The 26,565-nt window shown below is 55.4% G+C and overlaps 2 protein-coding genes and 1 long non-coding RNA gene across 7 annotated transcripts in view; 2 read left to right on the top strand and 1 right to left on the bottom strand.

Annotated features, from left to right (window-relative positions):
- CUNH7orf50 (chromosome unknown C7orf50 homolog) overlaps positions 1-26,565 on the top strand; it is a 131,960-nt gene that overhangs the window by 75,238 nt on the left and 30,157 nt on the right. The gene's annotated exons all lie outside the window — the stretch shown is intronic.
- Positions 364-2,280, top strand: LOC135273105 (uncharacterized). The gene is made up of 3 exons (XR_010340967.1): positions 364-741; positions 1,200-1,874; positions 1,953-2,280. It is a non-coding gene; the product is annotated as an uncharacterized LOC135273105 (long non-coding RNA).
- GPR146 (G protein-coupled receptor 146) lies at positions 2,604-10,194 on the bottom strand. Of its 3 annotated transcripts, XM_064372031.1 has the most exons (4): positions 9,673-10,194; positions 6,866-9,627; positions 5,390-6,424; positions 2,604-2,705 (listed from the first exon to the last, which is right to left on the bottom strand). In XM_064372031.1, the coding sequence occupies exons 3-4, from the start codon at positions 6,398-6,400 to the stop codon at positions 2,643-2,645; spliced, it is 1,074 nt and encodes a 357-aa protein (XP_064228101.1). In that variant the 5' UTR covers positions 6,401-6,424; positions 6,866-9,627; positions 9,673-10,194; the 3' UTR covers positions 2,604-2,642. The 3 variants fall into 3 exon arrangements, with proteins under 3 accessions (XP_064228101.1, XP_064228100.1, XP_064228102.1); XM_064372030.1 differs by having other exon boundaries at positions 5,390-9,627; XM_064372032.1 differs by lacking the exon at positions 2,604-2,705 and having other exon boundaries at positions 4,362-9,627.

Below are 26,565 nucleotides of genomic sequence, written 5' to 3'. Positions count from 1 at the left end.
CGGTTTATCTGTCCACCTGTTGCCGTGCAGTTGGGTTGCTCCAGTGTGGGGCTGCAGTGAACATTGTGTACAGTTGTTCGTGTGGACTTCGGTTCCCATTTTTCTTGGGTAAATGTCTGGAACTGGGACAGTGAGAACAGATGTTAACTGTGCTTAATTTTGGCAGTGGGGTACGTTTTGCCCTCCTCTCACCGGCTCAGCTGCACACTTAGTGTATGCCAGTTGCCTGGAGCTGGGCAGGAAGCCTGTCCAGCCCTGCGTCTGGAGAGGGGCCCTAAGGGGTGCCGTGGCCCCTAGAACAGGATGGGGCCGTGATTCCTCCTGCCTTGGGCTTTATTGTTTCTCAGACTGGCACTGGGAAGAACCCTCGTGCCCCAAAGGACTCTGCAGAAAGTGTCCTGTGGTGACTAGGGCAGCACCTGGGTTCTTTTCTGCAGGATGTTCAACACCCCTCAAGGGAGACGCAGGGGAGCGGCCGAGGCTATGTCTGTCCCGAGGAGTCCCCCACGCAGGGGCGTGTGGTGGGCGGTGGGAGACACAGCAGAACTGCTTGCCGCCGCTCCCTGCATGAACGCCTAAAGTTGGGAACAGCAGCAGCAGAGTGGACGAATGAATGGTGACATGGAACCCATTGGACGTGGGACGTGGGAAAGTGACGTGCACCCTAGGAGCAGCACAGGAAGCCCGTTTCTCCGGAGCATGCGATCAGTCGCAGAGTGAGGAAGAGAGCAGAGGCCACCGGTGAGCAGAGGGAAAGCCAGCCGCCAGCCCCTGCCCAATCCTTATTCTGGCCTCAGGACACCTCCCATCTGCACCCAGAGCTTTGCTGTCTGGGGAGAGCGTCTCATGAAAACCCCGGATGCACCCGGGCTCAGATGGCAGCGTCAAGGCTGTGTTCATTTTGTGGTCCCTTAGCAAGTCGAGGTGGCTGAGCAGGATCGGGCATGGGTCTGTGAGTTATGCCGGCAGACACAGGATGGAGGAGCCCAGACAGAAGAGAGGGGGCGGGTCAGGTGCGCTCACACGCTCCGGCTCAGCAAAGCCAGGCAGACCCAGAGCGATTCTCTATGGGTTAGGGTTAGGGTTGGGGGTTAGGGTTAGAATGATTAGGGTTAGGGATAGGGATAGAGATAGGGTGGTTAGGGTTAGGGTTCCAATTGGTGTGTAATGGGCATGTTCACATTATGCTTCCTCCCTAGATACTCTGGTCTTCCTTCACTTCCCAAACTGACGGCTGTTGCCAGGCGGGCCCTGTGCCGCCAGGTGGAGGCAGGATCGTGGACTCTTATCTCTGCCAGAAGCCTCGGGAGGCCGCAGGGCACCCCAATACTCCGTTTTGTCCTCAGGGCCACAGAAGCCTTCAGGGGTGTAATCAATAGTGATTTGATTCTTTTTATTCTGGGAGGAGGAACGCCTCTGAGTGGTCAGGCCTTTTTCTTCTGCCTGCCTGGCTGACTCCTCTCACACGCAGCTGACGCATTTCCTCCCCTACTGTTTGAGACACGTGGAGATGCAGTTCGCCTGCCGGGTGTGTGTGGAGTGGAACCACTCCTGGGTGATTGGGTGGACAGAATTTCTGCAAAGAGGATCTATGGAGGAATAACTTAAGTATTAAGACATAATTTGAGGGGAAATAACCAATTTTATGGTACTTTCTGTGCTGTTTTCTTTCATTTTGTGGGGGATGGGGTCTCACCCTATTGCCCAGACTGGAGTGCAGTGACACAATCACAGCTTACTGCAACCTCAACCTCCTGGGCTCAAGCTATTCTCTCGCCTCGGCCTTCCAAAGTGATGGGACCACAGACGTGAGCCACCTCACCCGTCTCTGTTGGTTTTCTGATGTACATCACACATCTGCAGAAAAGCACATTGTAAGAATTTTGAAACTGACTAATAAGTATCAAATAATTTAATAGTCTTCTGCAGTTTCTTCCTTTTCATATTCACAGATCTTCAGGCAAACAGGTGCGGCCATGGGGGAGGACTGAGCTGCTGAGCGGTCAGAGGGCGCCCACATCTCCCTGGGTTCGAGGCCTCAACATGCAGCATAACCCTCAGTCTATTCCTGGTTTCCTTCTGTCGTGTGTTGTGTATAAAAGATGTGTGTAGATTTCCTAATCTCTCTGCCACAACTTGCAATAGATCCAGCTTCCTGCAACAACTCTCACACCTTTAACAAAGCGAATTCATGACTAAACTCCTTTCCTGAAATCTTACGTAATGAAGCATGGCAAGGCTTTTTTGTGGATAAACAAAAATAAGATGAATTATGTTGAACTATAGTAGTCAAGAAGTGTTGGTAGCAACATTCCTGACCCTGGGACGTCAAACGCTGAAAAACTCGCGTCCTGGTGTCTCGCAGATGTGGGAAGAATTAGGGAGTTGGGCAGACAGCTACGTGGCTTTTTACAAGTAACACCTTTTTCTCCCCCAGGTGGCTTAAGTTCTTGTGTCCTGTGTGTGATGAGGTGAAGGCCTTAGGAATCCCTCGGTAGGCAGGAGGCACAGGAGGCGCTGAATCTTCCCAGACGAAGGCAGCACAGAATATAGGCAAGCAGGTGTCTCAGGAAACATCAGCAACACAGCTCCTGGGAAGCAGCCACAGAGGCTGGCAGGGTCTGGGGATGCGGACGGAGGCCTCAGTGCACAGTGGAGGGTCTCAGGCGGCAGAGGCTGGCAGGGTCCTCATTCCTTCTGTCGGCCTGGGGAAGGGATGAGGACGGAGGCCTCAGCACACAGTGGAGGGTCTGGGGTGGCAGAGCCTGCGGGGTCTGGGGATGAGGAGGGGCCTGGCTGGGTAGGGGTGAGGGGAGGCCATGATGTGTAGCAAAGGGTCTCAGGTAGCAGGCGGGGGTCTGCACTGGAGGCGCGTGCCTGCCCTGTGTGTGGCCCACCAGGAAAAGCTGACCAGGCTGTGGGGTGTCCCCAGGGCCTCTCCACTCAGCCGCCCAACAGGGGTATTGAAGGCAGCCCAGGCTCCCCAACAGACCCACAAAAATGAGCCATTTTGCACCCAGAGCCACCAATAAATTGCAATGAAGTGATTTTAGGCCCCTTCTGCCTTTGGGGAGGGCCAGTTGGATGGGGTAATTCCCCAGCAGAGGCAGCCCGGCGCCACCCTCACCTATGCTGTGGGGTCTGCCCCACTCCCAGGAGTTCAGCCTGGAACCAAGGGGGCTGGAGCGTATCCACCAGGAAGGGGGTCTCCTGGTTCACGCATAGACACCCCTCCCTGCAGAGCCGGGCTGCACGGGGAGGAAGGTTGGGGTGACTCAGCGCCAGCCGCCGGGCAGGGTTCCGCAGGGTGGTGTGACCGTTTCCTCATTGGATGCCAGGGTTTTCACACAGGCATGGAGATGGGAAGCCTGGGACTATCAGAGACGCGGCCCTTCCACCCGCTCCTGCTTCAGAGGGAGTGGAAAGGAGGTCAGGCCTGCGGCTTTAAAGGTCCACATGTGATCCTGACACGTCTGAAAGAAAACACTGATGGAAGCAGCTCAGAAAACTCTTTTCTGATCCTGCAGCTTAGGAGTCTGTCCTGCGAGTCTCAGTCCCAGCAGCAGTCGCCTGCTGCCGCGCGTCCTCACCAGGCCGACTCTGACCCACTCACAGCACACGGTAAATAATGCCAGTGACCTCACGGCTGAAGTCCCAGGAGACTGGGACCAGAGCGTGACGTCCCCATGTCGATGGTGGCAAGCTGCAGCTCCCGGCCCGCTGTCCCTGGGGCCGGGCGTACTCAGAATTCCAGCGGGCTCAGGTTGTGGAGAGGAAGTGTGCCGTGGGTGTCCACAGAACACCGGAGCGTGGGGCAGCCCCCACAGCCACGCCGACCTTTCTCCAGAAGGGCGGGGCCCGCATGAACGTGCAGCCCTCACATCTCTTCAGGTCAGGGATCGCTGCCACATGAATTTGCTGCAGACTTTGGGGAACATCTTTCTGTTTTCAGAGCTTTCTGGGTTTTAGAATTGGGGATAGGGGATTGTGGGCCTGTAATTTAATCCTAGAAAATCGTGTAGAGGTGAACAGATGGTGTGGAGGAATGGGGGCTTTTCTCATGGCCACATTTGAAAGTAGATGATTTAGAGAATGCCGGTGGGTGGAAGGTCTCGAGTGAGGTTGAGGAGGGATGATGGCCCCTGACTACAGACCTGTGCACCCAAGTGAAACAGGCCAGTCTGGGCCCCAGCTGAGGCCGTGAGGGCCGCGGAGATGCAGATGCTGCTCCCAGGTGCCTTGGGAGCTGGCCTCAGGTTCTTCCCTGTCCCTCCCGCCAGACCCCACGCCACACAGCCTCCAGCCCTCTGTCCCCTGCAGTGGGGGAGCCGTCAGCTCTGGTATTCAGCCAGAAACCCTAATACACCTTTCTTTATTTTATTGATATTCTTCAGTTTTGTGCACACTTTGGGAAGTTGATTTAGAAGGACAGATACATACTGAGAAAACCTCAGCTGATGTTATCTGTGGGGTCTGGAGAGGGTGTCAGGGACACGTGGTGGCTGGGGAAGAGCACGTCACTGCTACCGGATGACTCCGTTTAACACCAGCCATGTCTTCAAGTCTCAGGCACTTCTGTGAAATATTCTCAGAATCCTGTGGTGATCGCGGCACACCTGGCAGGCCCAGCCAGCACCATGCCGCCCACTGGTAGGGCCCAGTCACCCTGGTCTGCTGGCATTCTTTCATGGGGTTTCCTTCATGTTCATACTTGTCATTTTTCTAGAAAACATTTCTTTTTATAAAACAAATGAGGGGCAACCAAGTGTTTTGACCACAAAGTATAAATACTGGCTCTAGGCTTTCATCACTTCATTGACAAACTGAATGCTGTGGGGGCTGAAGGCGAGGAGGCTTTTGCAGATGTGGACCTTGTGCCGTGTGTTCAGGAGACACACAGGTCTCGGGGAGACTCACGCCAGGCGCCAGCCACTGGGGACAGCACGGCCTGGGCCCAAGAGTGGCCTTTGTGGGAAAAATAAAAGTTCAAGAAAAACACCCTTCATATTTATCTTGTAGCAGCTCATCTTCTGGGAAGGACGCAGGGGCTGTCCAGGGTAGCAAGGTGCTCTGCGTCCACCAGAGCCACCTCCTCCCGGGAAGGCTGGGCCTACATCACTGCCTGCTGCATTCCCACGTGGGAGGGCTGGGCCTACGTCACCACCTGCTGCATTCCCGCGTGGGAGGGCTGGGCCACCTAAGCCAGCACCTGCTGCACCCCCATGTTGGAGGGCTGGGCCGCCTACATCACTGCCTGCCGCACCCTCGCATGGGAGGGCTGGGCCTATGTCCGCGCCTGCTGCACCCCGTGTGGGAGGGCTGGGCTTGGCCGCCTAAGTCAGTACCTGCTGCACCCCCACGTGGGAAGGCCAGCCGCCTAGGCCAGTACCTGCTGCACCCCCGCATGGTCCGGGGAGCAGTGCCGGTTCCCCCAAGGCAGCTTCTTCATCAGCCGCCGGAGCTTGCCAGGGAAGCTCTGGTTCATGTAGCGGTAGAGAAGCGGCGTCACAAAGCTGCTGCAGAAGGCCAGGAGTTTGGACACATCCTTTGCAAAGTCCACCAGCCCCAGGTAGTGGGCATCCATAGTCATCCCTCGCGAGACAAAGACCGTGCACCCCAGCAGGTTGAGGTAGTGCGGTGTCCAGAGCCCAAACTGCGTGCACACGGTGGCCACCAGCAGCCTGTGTGCTGAGGGCTCCAGCCGGCCCTCGTCCCGGTCCAGGGGCGTATCCTCCCTGTGGACGCGGGAGAGCAGCACCAGCGCGTAGAGGGCGGCCAGCGCCGGCACCGCGTAGCCGATGAACACCAGCATGGCGTCAGCAGCCTCAGTGTTCTGCATCTTGGCGCACTCCAGTGCACGGGCGGACACGTGGCTGCAGATGTAGAAGAGCAGCGAGGAGAAGCTGGTCAGCAGCGCCCCGCCCCACACAAAGCCGCACACATGCCTCGTGTTGTACACACTGGCCATGTAGGTCCGCGGCAACGCGCGTTCAATGTAGTGGTCGAGGCTCAGCAGGGCGGTGGAGTACATGGCCACCAGCGAGGACACATTGAAGGGGATCCGGAGTGCCATGTGGACCTCGCTGCCCACACTCCACAGTGGCCACTGGGAGTCCCGGCACACTCGCCGGGAGCTCAGGGGGCTCAGCAGGTGCACGGGGGCCAGGGCGCTGAGCACCAGCCCCGCCACCGCCATGTTGACGAAGTACACATCTGGCATGGTCATGCTGGCCTTGCTGTGTAGGTTGGCCAGCACCAGCAGGGCGTTGTAGCACAGGCCCACCGGCACGCCCACCAGCAAGCCCAGCAGTGACAGCACCAGCAGCACCAGCTGCAGGTCCTGGCAGGCAGGCAGCTCCTCCACCAGTCCTGTGCCATTGAGCCAGCCGCAGCCCCACATGGCAGCCGGCGGGGCTCCGCAACGCTGCAGAAAGAAGGAACAGGAGGTCAGCACATGTCCCCTCCCAGGGCCCTGGCCCAGAAGTACTACAGGTGCAGGGGCGCCTTTTCCTGGCACAGGAACCCTGGAGACTACAGCGAGGCTGCCTCGAGTACATTTCTGTGAAAATGAAGGTGACCACTGAAAAATGGCCACCTCAGGTCCTGACCTCAGGTCCTGCACTCACTTCAATGGCTGGGGATGGGAACCAGAGAGGGAGCCTGGCACAGCCCACAGGCTCAGAGCCCACTCTCCGTGGGCTGCTACGAGGCCTGGATGGTCATCCTGACTTTGTTGGACGGGCCCTGCATGGTGATTCCCGAAGTTTATCAAGTTCTGGTGGGTGTGCCAAGTGCCGTGAGGGACAGGCAGTGTGGATGGTCAGCCCTGGGTCTCCCTCCCTTCCAGCAGCCCAGGACCTGGCACCTTGGAGTCCTCACAAAGCCTGGGTTCCAGGGAGGGTGGCCCATGGGTCAAAGCCCACAGAAGGCTCGGCGACACAGCTGGTCTTGACGTCACTGAATTAGAACCTGGTGGGTGGAGCCATCATAGAGAAAGAATTTCCTCTCCTCCAAAGCATGGGTATTCCTCGGGGACTGTAGCTGTCTTGGGAAACCTGATGTCCAGCACACAGTTTGGCCCTGGCTGACCTCCTGCTCTCAGAGTGGAGTAGAAAGCATCTCAGGCAGATGGGCAGACAGCGGCGTTCTGTGCCCAGAGACAGGAGTGGCATGGAGACTGGATTTGGGGGCTGCGGCTACAAGAGCGGGTCCTCACCCGCCATCCGAGTCCTGCCACCACAAGACCCACAGGGCCACAGCAGGACAGGAACAGGAAGCTTGGGAGGAGAAGAGCACGGAGGGGCCAGGGCCTGAGGCCCCCAGTGCCAGCAGCAGTGTGCACCCTGCAGCAGGTGATGCGGCCCCAGGGCCAGGCATGTAGGCAGCCAGCAGATGGGTGGGCAGATGATGTGGTAATTCCCATCCAGATGCAGGCGGGCAGGACAGGAGTTGTGGGTCATTGTGCAATCCCGACGAATGCTGCCCAGCAGCCCACAGTGAGGGTCAGGTGGTGACAGGCATGCCGAGCAAGGCCACTGCTGGGTGTGCCCAGCCACAGTGCCGCCAAGCACTCCCGGGTCCTGAACCCCCGGCCCCAGGCCCTCACTAACACATCTTGACCAGAACCACTGGGGCTCCACTTGCCAGGCCAGCACAAGCTCCAGACAGGATGCACCTGCTCCCAGCACAGCAGCCGGGGGGCGTCCAGGCCTCTGCGGCCTTCTCCCCCCATGCTGTACCAGGGTCCACAGGACAGGGGTCTTGGGGATATGTGGTCCCCCTCACCCTGCTCCTGCCTTCGAGGCTGCATGGCTTTAGCTGTCACAGGGCTGAGTGGGAGCCCAGTTTGGGGATGTCACCCCCCAGATGCCACTTGAGTCCCAGTAAACACCAGCCACTGAGCTGAGTGTCAGTATCCTGGCCTGGCCTCACAGGGCACCCAGGGACTCTGGATCTGTCCAGGGTCTGTGGTGAGAAGATCGGAGCAAGAGGGCCTTCTCGCCGTGTGCCGCTTCCAACCACCAACAGGAGGGCGCAGCCCAGCTGGCTGCCTTCACCCCGCAGAGCTTGCCAAGGGCTGGGACGCTTCAGTGTGCTCCGTCTGGGCATCCCTTCACTCCCCACTTAGAGATGCCAGCCAGTGGTGCTGCACAGAGCCCCCCATATCCCCTCTCAGGCTCTCACCTTTACTTGGTGGCCCGCGCTTCTTGGCACAGTGGGTCCTGGCCACTGTTGGCGAGCAGCATGGTAGGATGGAGGTGGCCACCAAGCTCTGGTGAGGACCTGCGCTGCTGCGCTTCTCAGCAAACCCGTGGCTCTTATCAGCAGTGCGCCTGGCCTCCTGCGCGTGCGTGCGAGCCAGGGCCCCAGGATGCGAGCACTTGTTTTCCTCCGAGTTCCCCGCAGGGCCTCTGCCTCCCTTGGCAGGCACCACCGCCCCTCCCTCCTGCTGTTTACTGCCGGGTTCCAGAAACCAGGGGCTGAACTGAGCACAGCTGGCCTCTGGCCCCACCTTTCTGACAGCCTGGCTCCTGGGGGCCATGGCCTCTCCCTGCAGGCTGTCCCACCGAGCGCCCAGGGGCAGGTCAGGCCGAGACTTGTCCAGGTGCAGGCAGCTGCCCCTCGTGCTCAGTGTGCCAGAGACATTGGTTACAAGCCCTTTTTTTCCCTGAGAAAATCAACGAAGGGTCTACTGTACAGCTAAGGCCGGGCCGTGCTCACTCAGCCCACAGAACACAGAGGTTCTCAGAGGCACAGTGGAGGTGGAGGGCAGGCTCAAATCGGAAGCAGAGATAGGAGCACGTGCGTCCAGCATGTCTGTGCACAGATGGGATATGGCACAGCTGGAGAGAAGTTGAGCCGGCCCCATGCATGAGCCTCCTGAAAGGGATGCCTCTGCGGAGCTCTCCTGCAGGTGGAACCACTCGGGCCAGCCTGTGGCCTGCCACGCCCCCTCCTCTCGGGGAGTCCGAGAGAAGCTGCCTGGACTGCTAATGCCTGCCCCACCATCAGCCGAGCTGGAGGGAGGCGGCCAGCGTCCAGCGTCTGCCGGGCTGAGAATGGCTCGATTCTTGGGAGAGTGTCACGTGGAGCAGGAGCTGCTGGCATTTCCTCCATGAGCTCACGTGCGTCCCGCTCGCCATCTGAGCCGCTCTCCAGTGCCTGCTCTCACCCCAGCCGGGACCTGGAAACGCCAGCCGGGCTCTCGGGTGGGGTCAGGTGGAATGTTCTCCTGCATGCATTTTTATTTACTGGCAGCTGACAGATACTGAAGGATTTATACACTTCAAAGCTGCAGGTTGTTCTCTGTGCAGTTCACTAGGTATCAACCACAAAGATGATTTCTGTTTCCAAGGAAGGTTATGAGCTGAGCAGCACCTGTTTTCCTTCCCTTTCCATCGGTTGGAAGGTGACATGCTTTGCGTGTTTGCCCCGCCATTCTCCCCAGGGCCGTCTTTTTACCAGGCATTACCTAGAGATCTTCGGAGGGAAGCAAGCTGGGGGCGGGCATTCCTAGAACCAAGGAGGTCAGGCCTGTGTCAGGAGCTGGGCTGAGAGGCATACAAGGAAGAGTCTGAGGAAACTCTCTCCTCAGCCACGCTGGGTGGATGAGTCTCTGTGGCCTGCCTCCTCTCTGGCGGGGCTCCTGGGGAACGTGGCTCTGTGGCCTGCCTCCTCTCTGGCCAGGCTCGTGGTAGGAACAGGGGTCCCTGGGGGTGCCTGTGGGAGCCGGTTTGAGTCTCTTGACTGTGGGTTCCTAGCCACGGCTCCCAGAGGAGCAAGCATGAGGTGCAGGTTTTGAAGGCTGGGAGCAGCAGGCGGCACCCCCAGAACCACAGCATGCCAGGGCCCAGCAAGTCGTGTGAGCCAGTGTTCCCACCTCTCCTGGTCACAGGTGACTCGTGACGCATGCCCAACCCTCGCAGCCAGGCCAGCTCCCTGTCACTGAGCTGTTCTGGGCACTCTGGCAGGGGTCCTGTCCTGCCCAGCGTTCTGGGTGCTACCCTGCATGCCCTTCCCCCACCGTCACTGCCCATGCATCTGAGTGAGGGGGATGGCCTGGCCCCATGCACCTGCCTGGCCACAGCGGGGTTCTGTGGGAGCCTGGCCTGGCCCGGGCAGGTGGAGCCTCCCACTCCTTGCCTGTTCATGGTCCCCCGCTTGCCTCTGTGCGCCCGTTTGCCTCTATGCCCCCTGCTTGCCTCTGTGCACCCCCACCCCCTGCTTGCCTCTGTGCACCCCCACCCCCCGCTTGCCTCTGTGCCCCCCACTTGCCTGTGTGCCCAGAGACTTCCTGTTCCCACTGCCAGACTGTTTGGGGAAGCAGGGCATCCTGGAACTGGAGAACAATGGCCTGGCTTCTCCCCCCGCTGGGCAGGCCCGCTGTGCTGTCTTTCCCGTCAGCCACACGCTCTGCTGACTTCCTCCATGGGAAAGAGGAACTGGGAGCCAGGTGGTGGGAGACTTAGAGGCTGGGGTAGAAAGCCCAGATGAGCCTTGTCAGAAGTGGGCCTACGTGAAAGCCTAAGTTTATTGCAGTGATGGAAGATTCCAGAGGCTCCCTCCTCAGGAGGCAGGAGAGATAACAGAGAATGGCCACCTGCCCCCGACCCCTGTGCTGCGGGTCCCTCCTGGGCCGGGTTCGAGGTGCAGAGCTGGCTGGCACATGCCCTCCCGTCACCTGTTTCTCTCTAAGCACTGCCTGCCCAGTGGCAGGGCTGATACTCAGCTTCTGGGGACTGCCACTGCACCCTCAGCCAACAGGGACCCCATGGGCCTCTCCTCCAGGCCAGCCCCACCCTTGCAGTAAGAGACCACTAGCTTCTCCCCCAGCTCCTGGCCACCCTCCCAGGCCAGCCTGTCCTGGCAGCTGCTCCGTCCTGGCTCCCCACCTGCTCCTCCAGGCCCTGCTCCTCCAGCGCATCCAAAGCCACACTGCTGGTTCGACCACCTGCCTCCCATTCTTACCACCACCAGCCTCTCCTCCCAAAACCCTCCCCAACAACTCCTCAGGACCTGGCACCCATATGCAGGTCCTGCCCCAGGCCCATGTTGGTGCCAGCATGAGCAGCCCCAAGGCCCTCCCCAAGGCAGGCACCCAGAACCAGGCCCTTCCCAAGTGAGTGTCCCCAGCCAAGCTGGATGCTCCTCGCCTCTCAAGAGGGCACGCCTTGATTCAGGCTCCTGCTCAGAGGCTCCTCATGCACTCAGCCTGAAGCAGCCCTCAGGGCCTCTTAGGGACAGGGACATGTCTTGGACAAGGAGGGGAGGGGCTGCAGGCAGCATCTTGGCTGGGAAGGTGGAAGGAGCTGGCCCTGCCTGGGCCTTGGCTGTCCAAGATGGCCCAGTTTCAATCATTTTATTTTCCCTGTAAGAGAATTCATTAATGACACAAATGCAACTCATCTATCCCCTCCTTCTGTTTTGTTGTTGTTGTTTAGTTTAGTTTTTTTTTTTTTTTTTTTTTGGAGCCAGGCTCTCTCTTAGTCACCCAAGCTAGAGTACAGTGGTGCAGTCATAGCTCACTGCAGCTTCTGCCTCCTGGGCTCAAGCGATCCTCCCATCTCAGCCTCCCAAGTAGCTGAGACTACAGGTGTGTGCCGCTACAGCTGGCTGATTTTTTTCATAAAACGTTTTTTGAGACAAGGTCTCACTATGTTGCCCAGGCTGGTCTCAAACTCCGGGGCTCAAGTGACCCTCCTGCCTCAGGCTCCCAAAATGCTGGGATTACAGTGTGAGCCACTGTGCCTGGCCTGTTTTTGTTTTTTAAATTACTCTCATAAAAAGGGCCAGCCTTGCACCTACCACCCCTTCTTCCCAATCCAGAGGTGGTTGACATGCAGGAGGTACCTGACCAGTCTCATTTGGATGGGGTGAGACGTCTTTCCAGCTTCAAGGCTGGTCCCAGGCCATGATGAGCCAGCAGTGGACAGGAGGGGAGGGGATAGAAGGCCAGCAGAAGAGGGAATAAGCCAGAAGAAGCAGGGAGGATGTCAGAGCCCAGAGCTGGCCTCAGAGTATACAGCCAGCCTGGGAGACGTGAACAGATGTGCTCCCCATGCTGTGTGGGGAACTGCTGCACCCTCACAAGCTCAGAACCTTGGCCTGCCTGGCTCAGGGTCTCCCAGCCACTGTTTAAACTGAAGAGAACAGAGCTGGATGCCAGGTGCACCCCAGAGGGTTGAGGTAGAAGTGACATTTCCACACAACAATCCTGAGCGGGCCGGGGTCAGGAAGGACCCAGTGTTGATGGGAGGCTGGTGCCCCATGTTCTGGGGACAGCAGCTTCTCTGCATAATGGGAAGGGGCCTGGGCCTCTGGGCCCCATGAGCAGCCATCTGTGAGGCTGCCCCCTCCCTCCTAGGCCTCTGCTGCTGGCCTGTGGGGTGACTTCAGCCAATCTGCCCATCACCCTCTCTAATGGCACGGCCGCCATCTCCAGCAGGCTAGGGTGAAACCCAGCTAAGCAAGAGGCTGGGACAGACAGGTGTAGAGTTTCTCCGAGATCCCCTGAGTGTCAGGCCTTGTGGGTTCCCGGTCCCTGCCAAGCGCCTGTGGATGAGGCTGTTTCCCAATTGCCCCTCCCTGGGTCTTCAACTGGGCCTCTGTGTCATCCACTGAGCTCACTCCTAATGCGTGCTCTTGAGGACAGAAGGTGGGGTCTTTTCTTCCAAGATCCCATGCTGGGCTCCGACTGTAATGTCCCAGGAAGATGCGTCCTGGGCTGCAGCGTTCCAAGCCCACGGAGGCTGCTGGGCTGGCACGCTTCATTGCAGGCTCTCTTGTGTCTGTCCACCTGCACTGGAGAGCAGGGACACTGCTTGCAGGGCATCAGCTCAGAACAGGTGCCCCAGGCTCAGGGCTTGGAGAAGCTGGGGCAGCTTGAGAAAGGAAAACCAAAGAATGTCGGACTCCAAGGCCACAGGGACCGATGGGACAGGATTCCTGGTTGGTTTGGGCAGCCTGTCCAGGCACCTGTCCTTGTTGACTTGGAAGTCCACGGATACGCCTGATGCAGGTGGACGGCTCCCTGCCCTGCTCTGAGCCTGAGCAAATGCTCTGGGGATCTATTCTGTCGCTGATCTAAACCACAGCCCCTGAATGTGTCCAGCTCCCTGGAGAGCCCCTGACAGATGGACGGCCTGTGACCCTGAGCCACTGCGCCTGAGGAGTCCCTGCCCACAGGGGGCGGAGGCAGGCTGGGGAAGGACAGGCTGCTCAGTGGTTCCTGTCCTTGTGCCCTTGCATGGCCCAAGCCTGCAGCCCTATGATGACAGCAGGTCCCTCACTGCAGAAGACTCTGTGCTTGTGGTTCAGAGTGGGGCCCACCGGGGAGACTTGCTGAGGCCTGGCTGGCCACAGAGACCGGGGAGGCCCTGTGTGTCCTGAGCTTTGGGAGTTGACAGTATGGGGCAGCTCTCCTTAACTGTCGGGGTGGCTGGTGGCTACTGCCAGGCCTGGCTGGTGGGAGGGAACTGGGAGGGCCCAGGTGTACAGTTTCAGCTGTCCCTGCCAAGGGCTCCTCACACAGAGACCTTGGTGGCTTCTTTGTTATAGAACTCAGTACAGTGGGGCCCAAAATTAGACCTAAAACAGTTTTCCTACATTGAGAAAGCAGCACTGATTCTAGACACTGCCTTGACCTCTGGCCTAAGTCCTCTTACCTGACACGAGGGAATGTTTGATGGGGCTTTGTAATAAGCCTGCTTGTAGGAAGGCCCGCACCCTGCCATCTGCAGGGGCCTGGGCTAGTGGTGGGCGGCAGTAGGAGCTGGCATAAAACACTATTAAGAAACCCCCTTGCCCTCCTTCCTCCTGGGAAGGAAGTGGTCAGGGTCCTGGGCTCTGGAGTGGGCAGCCAACATTTGCACTCCAGGCTGAGCTTTTCCAGTCCTGGCTTGCACGCGGGTGCCTTTGCAGGCAGGTCAATTCCTTGCTCTATGCCATGGTTTCCCCAGGCTTAGGAAATCCTCATGAGACAGGAGGGTTAAATGAACCAACCCATGTGAAGCACAGGAGGGTGCCGGCGTGCTCCCCATCACCAGCCCTGGCCTAGGATGATGATGCCTGCAGATCTGTAGCCTCCTCCCAAATATGAAGGGCAGAGGAAGCTGTTCTGTGACCTTTTGCTCAGAATCTTTGTGAACGGACACGTGTTGCAGGGGAACCATGGGATAGGGCAAGGTGACAACAATATGGGCCCTGTCACACCCCACACTGCCAATGAATGTGGAGGAGGCAGCCTTCGGGACGCACCCTGTGGGTGGCGCTCGCCCTGGGAGCTTACAGTCAGACCATGGAGGCTCAGAGAATGCACGGTCAGACTGCAGAGGCCCAGGAGCTTACAGTCAGACCGTGGAAGCCCGGGGAGTGCACAGTCAGACCGCGGAGGCCCAGGGAGCTTACAGTCAGACTGTGGAGGCCCGGGGAATGCACAGTCAGACCACAGAGGCCCAGGGAGTGTATGGTCAGACTGGGGAGGCCCGGGGAGCGTACCGCAGTCAGACCGCAACGTATTGCTGGCTTTACAGGGTTTTACTGCTGGCTTTACGGTCTTTGTGTTCTGGGTTCGGGCTTTGGTACCAACACAATGAATTTCCCGATGTTTCACTAGTACTAAACTGGAGTAGAAACATTCGCTTCCCTGGCCTATATTCACCGCTTTCAAAGGAACATGGATTGGCAAGGAGAACCTGCTCCAGGGGTCTTGGTTCTTTTCGGTTCATAACCATGAAAATGTCTTCAGCCCGGGTGCGGCTGTGGATGGGTGACGGGAGCCCACCGGGCTAGCTACCAGGAGAATTTCAATGCTGCAGCATTGGCATCTTTCTTCCTATGTCTTATTTAAAAAGAGCCCAAAGTGCTATCAAGCAGCCTGTTAATAATGAATGTCTGTGAACAGTGAAGTGAACTTTGCTGAAACCCGCGGCTAACTGATAGGGTTTCCCAATAGAAATGGGCTTCCCCGTGTGGTTCAGAAGCAGCAGGCCTGGAGACAGACAGGGACTGGGTATGGGGACGGTGACCACCTCCCTCAGCCTGAGAGGCACCCGCGTACCTGTACATGTGTGTGTGAGAGCGTGCAGTAGCGCCTGCGCTGCACAGAGCTGGCAGAAACAGAAGCCAGCGGAGGACTCCTCTGCACCAAGGTGGCTGAATTTGTTTCACTAACACCATGGCATTTTATTTTCCTGTCTCTCTTAGTCGGGAAGTTCTGTCCTCTGTTGCTCAGGGCCCTGTCAGAGGTGGGGCTGCAGGTCTCACGCCCGGCGAAGCCCCACGAAGCTTCCAGCTGCTTTTCCACGCTGTATTTGGTGCATGTTGATCCCTTACCTAGAACACCCTTTCTTGCTTCCCCTCATTCTCTCAGCAAACACTAACTCGTCCTGGAGATGTTATTTTGGGCATCAGCACCCTTGGGAACCCACCCCGACCAGTCTCCACACCCCTCAGCCAGTCATGCTGCGTTAAGACTGTCTGCCTAGCCATCTCTTTCCCACCTACTTGGAGCTCTCTGAAGGCAGGGGAAGTTTTTATCTGCGCTGCAGCAGCCTGGCTATTGGATGAGAGCCACAGAAGAGGATGTATTCAGTGACGTAAAAGGCTTTTCCCCAAGGCGAGTGACCCACCAAGGTGAATGATCCAATTTCCCCACTGAGTAGAAAGGATAAGCAGCCAGGGTGGGGACTCAGCACTTCTTCCTGTCCCAGGACAGTTGTCGAAGCTTTAGAAACTTGGATTTCAGTGGAAACAGAATTGCGAGACCCCGGCATCGCATCCTCAGAAGGATGGCGGGCAAGGAGTGGAAAGTCCTTTCCTGGCCGGGGCTCAGCTCCTGGCCAAGGGGCCCCCTGGCCAGTCGTTTCTATTTGAAGTAGGCCTGCCGTGCACCATGAGATGCTCAACTTTGGGTGAATGTTCTGGAACAATCAGAGTGCTTTCAAAATGACTCTGGAATGTTTATTTCCTTTTGTAGTAATGAACCCAGGCTTCAGCAACAATTAACATCCAGCTCCTAGGAGCCAGATGCTTAGGAAAGGCTGCTGTTTTCATAGGGTTTCAATGTGGAGAGCTTACGCACACTGATTCCTATCTATGCCTTCCTGGGCTATGATAAGAAATAGTTCATTATGTAGATGGGTGGTGTTGATTTTTGTAGCCTTTTGCTTTTTACAGTTCCAAACTGCAGAGTAGTGAGAGTGAATCAGGTGATCTGGCTTAAACAATAAACAGAGAGAATGCCTCTCTTTCTCCATGGGTAACAGCGAGCATGTTTGTGGCTGCAGGACGGGCTCTGGGGCCCTGAGACCAAGCAACCCGCTGGGCCAGTGAGCAGGCTGGACACCTGTGCCCGCAGCTCTGGGTTCCGTTCCCTGGAGGAAGGTGGAACAGCATTCTTTTGTTTACTTGGGGTTTTTGTTCACTGACTAACTTGGTTCGAGGCTAATTCCCTTTCCAGATACACCAGACCAGGGAAAAACAGAAACAAAAAACACTTCCACAGAAATTCAAGGACCTGGCTGAGAACAGAGTGTCTCCACTGCAGACTCTGGGCTCCCTGACCAAGCCCTGTTTCCTAGGCGCGGCCTTACCTGCCGGGAAGTGCTCAGAGCCACAGATCTTATCACCACCTTGCTTCTTTCCTGGTTCTTTCTACTCATCACACTAGCTCTGGTAGCAGCAGTGGCCTGCAAGGCTCACTCTGGCTCCAGTTAAAATGGGAAACTCCTTGGCCTGTGCAGGAATGGACCCAGGTGTGGGCCTCTGGGGGTGCACAGGACACCTGCCCCACTCCACCCTGTCCCTCTGCTTCTCTCAGGGTGTTTTGTTTGCACACGGAAGCTCCCGGGTAGACAGCCCGTTCCTAGGAGCTCCTGGGCCGCATCTCATTTTGGTATCTCAAATTAGAGAGAAAAGTTACTGTTGTACTCTCCAGACTGGGTCCCCTCTACTCTTTGCTACCTGGATGGTGTCTTGCAGCCCTAAGCCTTTGAGACCCCTGGAGAGATGCAGGCTGCCCAGCTAGGCAGGTGGGTTAGTGAGAGCCCTGGAGAGCCAAGGAGCCAGCAGGCAGGAGGGAATGACTGGGAAACACTGTTTAAAGAAAACAGCACCGGCCGGCCAGGCCCAGTGGCTCAAGCCTGTTATCCCAGCACTTTGGGAGGCCAAGGCGGGCGGATCACGAGGTCAAGAGATCAAGACCATCCTGGCCAACATGGTGAAACCCTGTCTCTAATAAAAATACAAAAAAAAAAATTAGCTGGGCATGGTGGCATGCGCCTGTAGTCTCAGCTACCTGGGAGGTTGAGGCAGGAGATTTGCTTGAACCTGGGAGGTGGAGGTTGCAGTGAGCCGAGATCACACCACTGCACTCCAGCCTGGCACCTGGCGACAGAGCAAGACTCTGTCTAAAAAAAAAAAAAGAAGAAGAAAGAAAACAGCACCATGTGCGGTGGCTCACGCCTGTAATCCTAGCACTTTGGGAGGCTGAGGCGGGTGGATCACAAGGTCAGGAGTTCGAGACCAGCCTGGCCAATATGGTGAAACCCCGTCTCTACTAAAAATACAAAAATTAGCTGGGTGTGGTGGCACATGCCTGTAGTCTCAGCTACTCAGGAGACTGAGGCAGAGGTTGCAGTGGTTGAGGCAGAGGTTGCAGTGAGCTGGGATCACGCCGCTGCACTCCAACCTGGGCAACAGAGCAAGACTCCGTCTCAAAAAAAAAAAAAAGAAAGAAAAAAGGAAAACAGCACCGTGGGATTGTCATGTGCGTGACATGGTCAACTGGGTTCTCTGGTGGTCACTCCCTTCCACAAAGGGAAGGCCTTGCTGTGGTTGGGTCATTAAAGGCCAGGTGGCAGTTATTTTTTCAGGATTCTAAATGACATCCTAGGGGCTGTGAGAGAGCTACAGCTCCCCAGGGAGCTCCTTCTCCCTGCCCCAGTGGGCAGCACGACCCTCTTCCAACTGTCAATTACACAAGCATATTTCCCCACGCAGCCATCTTTGCACCATGCCATTTATTCATTGTATCATAGATCTAATCAGCCTTTACACCCTAACCTAAGCCCCACATGCAGTGCGTGCCCTTCACCCTTCTCTCTTCATCAGCCTACCAGGGGTTTATGAGTTGCAGGGACTCCAAGTCAACCTTCACATTTACATTCTGCCCTACATCTGCGTTCCTCTGTCCTCCATTCTCGGGTTATATCTGTGCACACTAGAGAGGCAGGGTGACATGTGGACATCAGCACGGATGTGTGTGGCATTGGGCAGTGAGCACCGCTGCTCTGGCCCCAACCTCTTCTCTGTGAGAAGGCACAATAGTAGTCAATAAATATCAACTATGTTTTTAAGTCACTTAAGGAAGATACCAGGGGTTCTGTCTAGGGAGCCGGGCCTTACAGTAGTTCTTTAAGGAGGTGCACAGCAGTTCATGGGTACTGTGAGTGTGCATTTGGTCTAATTATTAATAGTGCCTCTGTTCACTCTCAACAGTGCCCCAGTTAGGACGATAAAATACCTCATCACCATTATGCATGAGGAGCCTTGGAACATGGTCAGAACTGTTTTACTCATACAAATTTGCAGAGGACTTTAAAGCAAGCCTCTTGCCCCTTTCTTATTGAATGCTGGCCTCTGCTAGATGCTGCAATAACAAAAGATAAAAGATGTCGTGCTGTTCCGTGTGGACAGAAGCTGACTATTTAAAGTGCAGTAGAGGACCCAAATAAGTATCTCTTCATGGGCAGGGAAGAGATCAAAGGTGATAGCCACCGCTCTGGATGACGAATATAGAATTATCCTCAGGTCCACCATATAGCACGCCTGCAGAGATAAGCCATGGTGACCAGTCACATCAAGACACGCAGTCTAATGCCTAGAGAACTGACTTGCCAGGTCTGTAATATTAACTTAATAGTGGGTTGCCCGCTGCTGGTAGAGTGGTGTTTTGGCGGCTGGAGAGCACTGCCTTCCAGTGAAGCTTTCAAAGAGCCGTCCCATGCCCTGCCAACTGTCCAAGACAACTGACAGCAGATCTGACATCTCCATGTAGACACAGTTCCAAACCTCACTTTAAAACGCTTATCATAGACGGGGCCGAAAGCAGTCACCACAGTGGCCCAGGAGAGCAGGAGCATTATGCCCTGTCGGACATGGGCAGAGCCAGGGGCTGCGCCGAGCCGCCTACGCGGGCAGCCGACTCGGCTGCCATCCCCAGGTTAATGACCAAACGCCCGCCCCCAGGCCTCAGCTCGGAGGGCGGCCTGGGGACAAGGGCACGGCGCCCAGCAGTGGGCAGCGGCCAGAGGACCCGAGTTCCAGCAAGCGCGCACCCGCCGTGGGAGCCACAGCAGTTCGGGCCGGCTCCCTCCCCCAGGCAGAGACGGGATTTACCCCACCGACCCGATCCAGGTTCCCCAGCCCCACTCACCGGCTCGCTGGGCGGAGGCCCGCGCGCAGTCGCCCCGGACGGGCAGCTCGGGCTGGAGGAGGCTGCGAGGGCTCACGGTGCGCACGCTGCCCGGGCCCTGTGTACACACGTGACCGCTGGCCCCGCCCACCCCAACCTGGCTCCGTCCCCCGCCCCGGCTCCGCCCCTCCAGCCTCGGTTCCGCCCCCGGCTCCGCCCCCCAACCCCAAGGCCTGGCAGCGGGGAAGCCTCGCACCAGTGCGGTTGGGGGGCGGTGGCGGCGGAGGCGGTGCTGGTTGTGTAACCTGAGACCAGCCATTTGACAAGCTCGTGCGCCTGAGCTTTCCTGTGGGAGGACGCACACCCAGCGCTCTGAGTTTCTGAGAATTCTGGTAGTGCCCAATCCGGTTTGTTTTTACAGGCGCTCGTGCCTAGTTTGCTGAGTCAGAATAGACCCTCATCTGCAGGGTGCAGGCCCCGCCGCCCTCCAAAGCAAGTCAGCGGCTGCCATCTAGGCCTCACGGGTACACCTGCCCGTCTTCCCCGAAGTTTGCTTGCTGCTTCCAAATTCAATTACTTCCTGGTTTTAGGAATTTCTTTGTAAAGGGAACACTCACAGGAAAGCCATTTAAAGAAACACATTGTTTGCTGCCTGATTACTTTGGTAGCTATTGTTACGAGTTAAACACTGGAAAAGTTGAAACAAGGACATTGACTCTGCTGTAATTTTTGAGGTGAACCCCCCCACCGCCACACACACACACACACACACACACACACACACACACACACACACACATATATATTCTGGTTCAGGATCTAAGAACGTTTCTGAAAATCGAAGCATGTGGGTTGCACAGCTCAGCATAGACTCGGGTGACGCCGCAGGCTGAGTGGGACACCAGCAGAACTGCAGCCACTGCTGACTCTCCCTGAAAGGTGCTGTGGCCCACTGTGTTCACGGCTGCACTTCAGCCACCTGCCTTGACAGGATAGCTTCCTGACCGTGGGTGGGAGCAGGATGTTGGAGGCAGCTTTCTATTCTGGTGGGAGGGCAGGGAGAGCCTCACTCTATCTTGGTCATGAGTTGACAGACCCCTTTGGGCCCACCACAGCCCACACCTGCTGATGTGACACTGACTTGCTGTCCAGCGTGGCACCAGGTCTCTGTGCTCAGACGTACCAGGTACTGATCTTACCTGCCAAAGTCAGTCACGATCAGCCAACACTGACACCTGAGGGCGTATTCTGTGTCAAGTTCTGTTCTAAGTAAGCCTCAGCCGTCGTTTTGAGGTACATACGTCCGTATTTCATCGAACTTAAGACATGATTAGTGCTAGATAGGCCATTACTTGATGGATTCCTAAAAAGGAGGCCATCTGCTGGTTACATTCTGACACAGTGCTGATTTTAAGGTGCAGCCTGTTAGAGATGATAAAATGAGAGAGTGCTCCTGCATCAATGAGATAGGTCACTATGTGCATTTCACATTTTATTGTGAAAAGGTAAGCAACTTGCCCCAGGTCACACTGCAGGCCTTGGAGCCAGGATTTGCACCGCGGCTTTTTAGATCAGTGTTTGGGACTTTGGGCCCTCCTAGCAACTTGCCTAAAAGTAAGCTTTATTATCTCCATGGTATAAATGGCCCAAGACCTTATAATCCCTGGTCAGAGTCTGCGCAGCCTGTCGGGTCCCTGCCAGGTTCCATGGTTGCTCTGTGGCCGGGGAGTGCTGGAGGTTAGCTTCCTCTAAGCTACTGAGCTCTCAGGTCACTGCAGACTGCCTTATCTTCAGGGACTTCCCGACCAAGCAGGCCAGCCTCACCATGACTGGCGGAAAGCTCATGTGTGCCCTGGAGAGATCATCAGAGAAAGCCACCCTCCACCTGAACCACAATAAATTCTCATAGCTGGGGGTGTAAATGCCTTCCAGAGACTGCAGCTGTATACCCAAGGGTCCCGGCCAGCCGCTGTACAAGACTCGGTTGATGGGGGAAGGGATGGGAGGCACAGATAGGGGTGTAGGAGGTGTGTGGCCCTGACTCAGCATCCCGGCTGCATCCTAGTCTAGTGTTGATGTTTGAAGTCACGTGGATGTGGCATCCCCTGCGTGACTGGTGAGGGCATTTGAGGGCAGTTATGTGGTCCTGGTCTGGGGCTGTGCTTTTGTGGCTGTGTGGGGGGTGTGTGTGTGTGTGTGTGTGTGTGTTTTGGGGGAGATGAGGGGTGCCCCAGCTGTGCACCACGCTCTGCAGCCCACCGTGCTGCCAAGGCTCCTGTGATGCAGCTGCATGTTTTACAGAGACGTTGGGACCACCCTTCCCCTGCCACATTCAGGCGGGTGGGCAGCTTTCTTGGTTATTCTGAGTGGCGGTTGGGAAGGTCAGCTGCACCCCACCCAGGGATCCAGGGCTGCTGGTCAGGAGCTGGAGAGACCTCACCTGGCCTGGGTCTGTTTGCATTTGGGCTTTCCCAGGGTGGGCGGGGGTGGTGGGAAAGGCAAACTGGCATTCCCCTTGGAGATGTACCTTCTCTAGTGATTGTGTTTGCAGGGTGAGTCTGATCCTGTGTGCCACGCTGATCAAGGATAAGGAATTGTTATTATTATTATTATTACTGAGATGGAATCTAGCTCTGTCGCCCACACTGGAGTGCAGTGGCACGATCTTGGCTCACTGCAACCCTGGCCTCCGGGTTCAAGCAATTCTCCTGTCTCAGGCTCCCAAGTAGCTGGGACTACAGGCGCCTGCTACCATGCAGGCTAATTTTTGTATTTTTAGTAGAGACAAGGTTTCACCATATTGGCCAGGCTGGCCTTGAACTCCTGACCTTGTGATCCGCCCACCTTGGCCTCCCAAAGTGCTGGGATTACAGGCGTAAGCCACTGCACCCAGCTGACGAGGAATATTTTATAATTAACTTCCTAGTTCTTGTGAGTGTGGCTTGTGACCTTGTTTGTGGCCTGTTGATTATAAGGCATACCCTGACATTAGAGATGATAAAATGAGAGAGTGAGCCTTAGCATAAGTGAGTCTATGCTCTGTTAATGTATTAATAAAACTTAGTGTTGTTCGGAGCCCCAGTAACATCAGTAAGGAATTGTGGATGGCCTGAACAGAACCCAGGTCTTCTTCTCTGGAGTGTGGCCACCACCTTGCTGTGCAGGGGCCTCCCTCCCTCGCCTGCACTCTCTCCAGTCCTTCCCAAATTCCATCCACACGGCTTCCCGCCTGGACCTTTTCCACATTCAGCAGAAGCAGCTGTTCCCACAAGGAACGTGGGAGATGCCCAGGATGGGTCTTCAGCGTACGGCCCAGCGTTCCGACCTCAGGTTGACCCCAAGTGGCACTGTCAGCTGGAGACCTGGCAAGCAGCAGCCACTCACGCACAGAGCGCAGTTGCAGCCGGCACGTCTGCCATTGCTCATCCTCTCAGCCCTGCTCCGAGCTGCGCCTTCTCGATGTTTACGTGTTCTAGACAAAAGACTTTTGTGCATGTGTGGTTTGTAAATATTTTGTCTTCGTCTGTAGCTTATCTTTTACATCCTCTTAATGAGGGTTTTGCAGAGAAAAGGTTTTTTTTCTTTTTAATTTTGGTGAAGTCTGATTTATCGATTTTTTATTTTCCTTTTTCATTTTAAGGATCTGCTTTTGGTTTCATGGCTAAGAATTCCTCAATGACTCCCAGGTCCCAAAGATTTTCTCCGTTTTCTCAGTTAAAGCTTTATAGTTTTACATTTGATGTTTGAATGGATGATCCACTTGAGTTCATTGTGAGGTTTAGGTTGTTTTGTTTTGCAGGCTGGAGTGCATTGGTGCAATCATAGCTCTCTGTAGCCTTAAACTCCAAGGCTCAAGCAATCCTCACTCCTTAGCCTCCCAGGTAGCTGGGAGTACAGGTGCGTGCCACCATGTTTGTCTAATGTTTAAAGATTTTTGGCAGAGATGCAGGTCTCACTATGTTGTCCAGGCTGGTCTCGAACTCCTGGCCTCAAGCAATCCTCCCACCTCAGCCTCCCAACAGTTGGGAATATAAGTGTGTGCCACCATACCCAGCCTGTTTTTTTTTTTTTTTTTTTTAAGAGCACTATTAGGTTCACAGCAAAATTGAGCAGATGATGGAGTTTGCATACACACACCCCGACACACATGCACGGCCTCCCCCATTATCAACACCCTCCACCCTGAGTGGTGCATTTGTTACGATGGTGACCTTCACGGCCACATCATGATCACCCAAAGTCTGCAGTTTACGAGAGGGTCCCTCTTGGTGCAGGACGCCCTGTGGGTTTCGATAAATGAATATCCCCTGTGCACCCACCATTACAGCACCACACACAGCACCTTCGCTGCCCCAGGAGGGCCCTGTGTGCCATCCATTCATCCGTCCCTCCTGACCACACTGCCCACCACTGACCCCTTTCCTGTCTCCATGTGGCGACGTGTTGCAGAATGTCAGGCAGTGGGATCCCACGGTGTGCCGCCTGTTCGGCCGGTGCCTTTTACTTAGCAGTTTACTGTTACTTTCTCGTGTCTTTTCACGGCATGCCAGAACTTTCTTTTTAGTGCTGAGTACTATCCCAGTGTCTGGACAGACTATGGTTAGCCACTTACCTTCTGAACAGCATCCTGGTCGCTTCCAGTCTATGGCAGTTATGAATAAAGCTGCTCGAAATATCTGCGTGTAGGTTTTTCTGTGAACCTAAGTTTTCAACTCGTGCGTAAATGCCAAAGGGCACATTTGCTGAATCCTGTTGGCAGGATTTTGCCTACTTTTGTAAGAAGCCACCAACTGACTTCCAAAGTGGCTGCGCCATTTTGCCGTCACTTCCCAGAGTGGTGAGTGGGTTCCTGTTGCTCCACAGCCTTGCCTGCGTTTGGTGATGTCAGTGTCTGGATTTGGGCCATTGTGACAGGTGTGTGGTGCCACCTCACTGCTGTTTTCATTGACACTCCCTGCGTCAAAGGATGTGCATTCTGGTCCCCATGCCTATTTGCCATCTGTAAATCTTCTTTGGTTCAAGGTTTATTGTTTTCCTGTAGATGTCCCATTGTTCCAGCACCATTTGTTGAAAAGATTTCTGTCTCCATGGGATTGCCTTTACAAACTTTGTCAGAAATCAGATTGTTCCATTACTGGTTTTATACCCAGAGGAATAGAAATCACTCTGCCATAAAGACACAAGACACATGCACACAAATGTGCACTGCAGCACTGTTCACAGTGGCAAAGATGTGACGTCAGCCTAAATGCCCACCAGTGGCAGACTGGATAAAGAAAATGTGGTACATACACACCATGGAATACTATGCAGCCATAAAAAAGAATGAGATTGTGTCTTATGGGAACACGGATGGAGCTGGAGGCCATTGTTCTTAGCAAACTAAGGCAGGAACAGAAAAACCAGAACTGAATGATGAGAACGCATGGACACAAAGAGGGGAACAACAGACAGGAGTGAACTTGAGGGCAGAGGTGGGAGGAGGGAGAGGAGCCAAAAAATAACGCATGGGTACTAGGCTTAGTACCTGGGTGATGACGTAATCTGTACCACAAACCCCCATGACACAAGTTTACCTATAGAACAAACCTGCACAGGTATCGCTGGCCCTAAAATAAAAGCTTGAGGAAATCACATTTTTTTTTTTTTTGAGACAGAGTTTCACTCTTGTTACCCAGGCTGGAGTGCAATGGCACGATCTCGGCTCACCGCGACCTCCGCCTCCTGGGTTCACGCAATTCTCCTGCCTCAGCCTCCCAAGTGGCTGGGACTACAGGCGCGCGCCACCATGCCCAGCTAATTTTTGCATTTTTAGTAGAGACAGGGTTTCACCTTGTTGACCAGGATGACCTCGATCTCTTGACCTCGTGATCCACCCGCCTCGGCCTCCCAAAGTGCTGGGATTATAGGCGTGAGCCACTGTGCCTGGCCCCGAGGAAATCACATTGTAACACGGGGCACCTCCTGGGTTCACTGTTCTCTGTTCCTCTGTGTGTCTCCCACTGCCCGTGCTGTGCCGAAGCTGTCCAATGTCCCGAAATCAGGCATGCAGTGCCTTCCAGTCATCCTTTTTCAGCACCGTTTTAGCTATCCTTGTTACTTCGGTTTTCCACATACATTTTAGAATAATCTTTTCTGTACCTACCAAAAAATAAAAAACCCTGGGATTTGTGATAAGAGCTCTATTAAACCTATACCTCAATTTTGGGAGAATTTATGTCTTTACTATGCTGTCTATTGTGTCCATGAACACAACGTGTCTCTCCATTTACTTTGATTCTTCAAAGTTTTCTTCCATCAGTGTTTTTTGGTTTTCAGCGTTTAAGTCCCATACAGGTTTCTGTAAGAGTTACCACTAAGCATTTCCTTTTTGCTGCACAGTCATCGGTGGTGTTAGCATGGGAAGGTCAGTTTCTGCGGGTCCGCTGCCAGCACCCTGACTCCTGCCTATGGGTCCTGCACTGTGCTGACCTTACTCACAGTCCCAGGAATTATTTTGTGGATTATCTGAGATTTCCTGCATCCAGTGTCATGCCACTTGCAAATACAGAGAGTTGTATTTCTTCCTCTCTGCTCCTTTTCCCACCCTGTTGCACTGGCCAGCCCAATGTTGGGCAGCCGTGGGGAGGGTAGACACCCTTGCCCTGCTCCTGGCCTCGGAGGGGCATCTGTGGATGCTCCTCACCTCACTCAGGAGGTGCTTCCATTACCGATTTCCTGCGTGTTCACCACACGTGGGTCTTGACGTCCCTCTGGCCGTCCCTTGCCAGATGCCCCTCTGCATCCATTGTTGTGACCACGTGGTATTTCTTCTGTAGCCTGTTGATAGGCTGGATTATATTGATGGATTTTTAAATACTGAGCCAGGCTTCTGCCTCTGGAGTGAACTCCGCTTGGTCATGGTATGTGATTCTTTTTACATGCTGCTGAGTAGGATGTTGGTATATATCGATAAGGGATATTACTCTGTAGTTTGGTTTTTATCTGGTTTTGGTATCAGGGTTATACTAACTTCATGGACTGAGTTGGGCTGTGTTCCCTCGTATTAAGTTAGTGGTAACTCTTCTTTCCGTGTGTAATGGACTTGCCGAGATTCTCCATGGCCCAGGCCGGCACTGCGGGCGCACAGGTTTCCTGGAGAGGGGGTGTCC

This window comes from Aotus nancymaae, unplaced genomic scaffold (genome assembly GCF_030222135.1).
Source record: "Aotus nancymaae isolate 86718 unplaced genomic scaffold, 86718_ANA_hifiasm-v0.15.2.pri h1tg000263l, whole genome shotgun sequence".
NCBI lineage: Eukaryota > Metazoa > Chordata > Mammalia > Primates > Aotidae > Aotus > Aotus nancymaae.
The sequence above is the reverse complement of the archived record's forward strand: the minus strand, read 5'-3'. Positions and strand labels throughout refer to the sequence as shown.

What these genes read in the sequence shown, in the direction of transcription:
- GPR146 (XM_064372030.1), bottom strand. Translation starts at nt 6,400, where the DNA reads ATGTGGGGCTGCGGCTGGCTCAATGGCACAGGACTGGTGGAGGAGCTG. An exon ending in ACCATGCGGGGGTGCAGCAG is followed by an intron (nt 2,706 to 5,389) that starts GTACTGGCCTAG and finishes TCCCTTCCCCAG; the next exon opens with GCCGACAGAAGGAATGAGGA.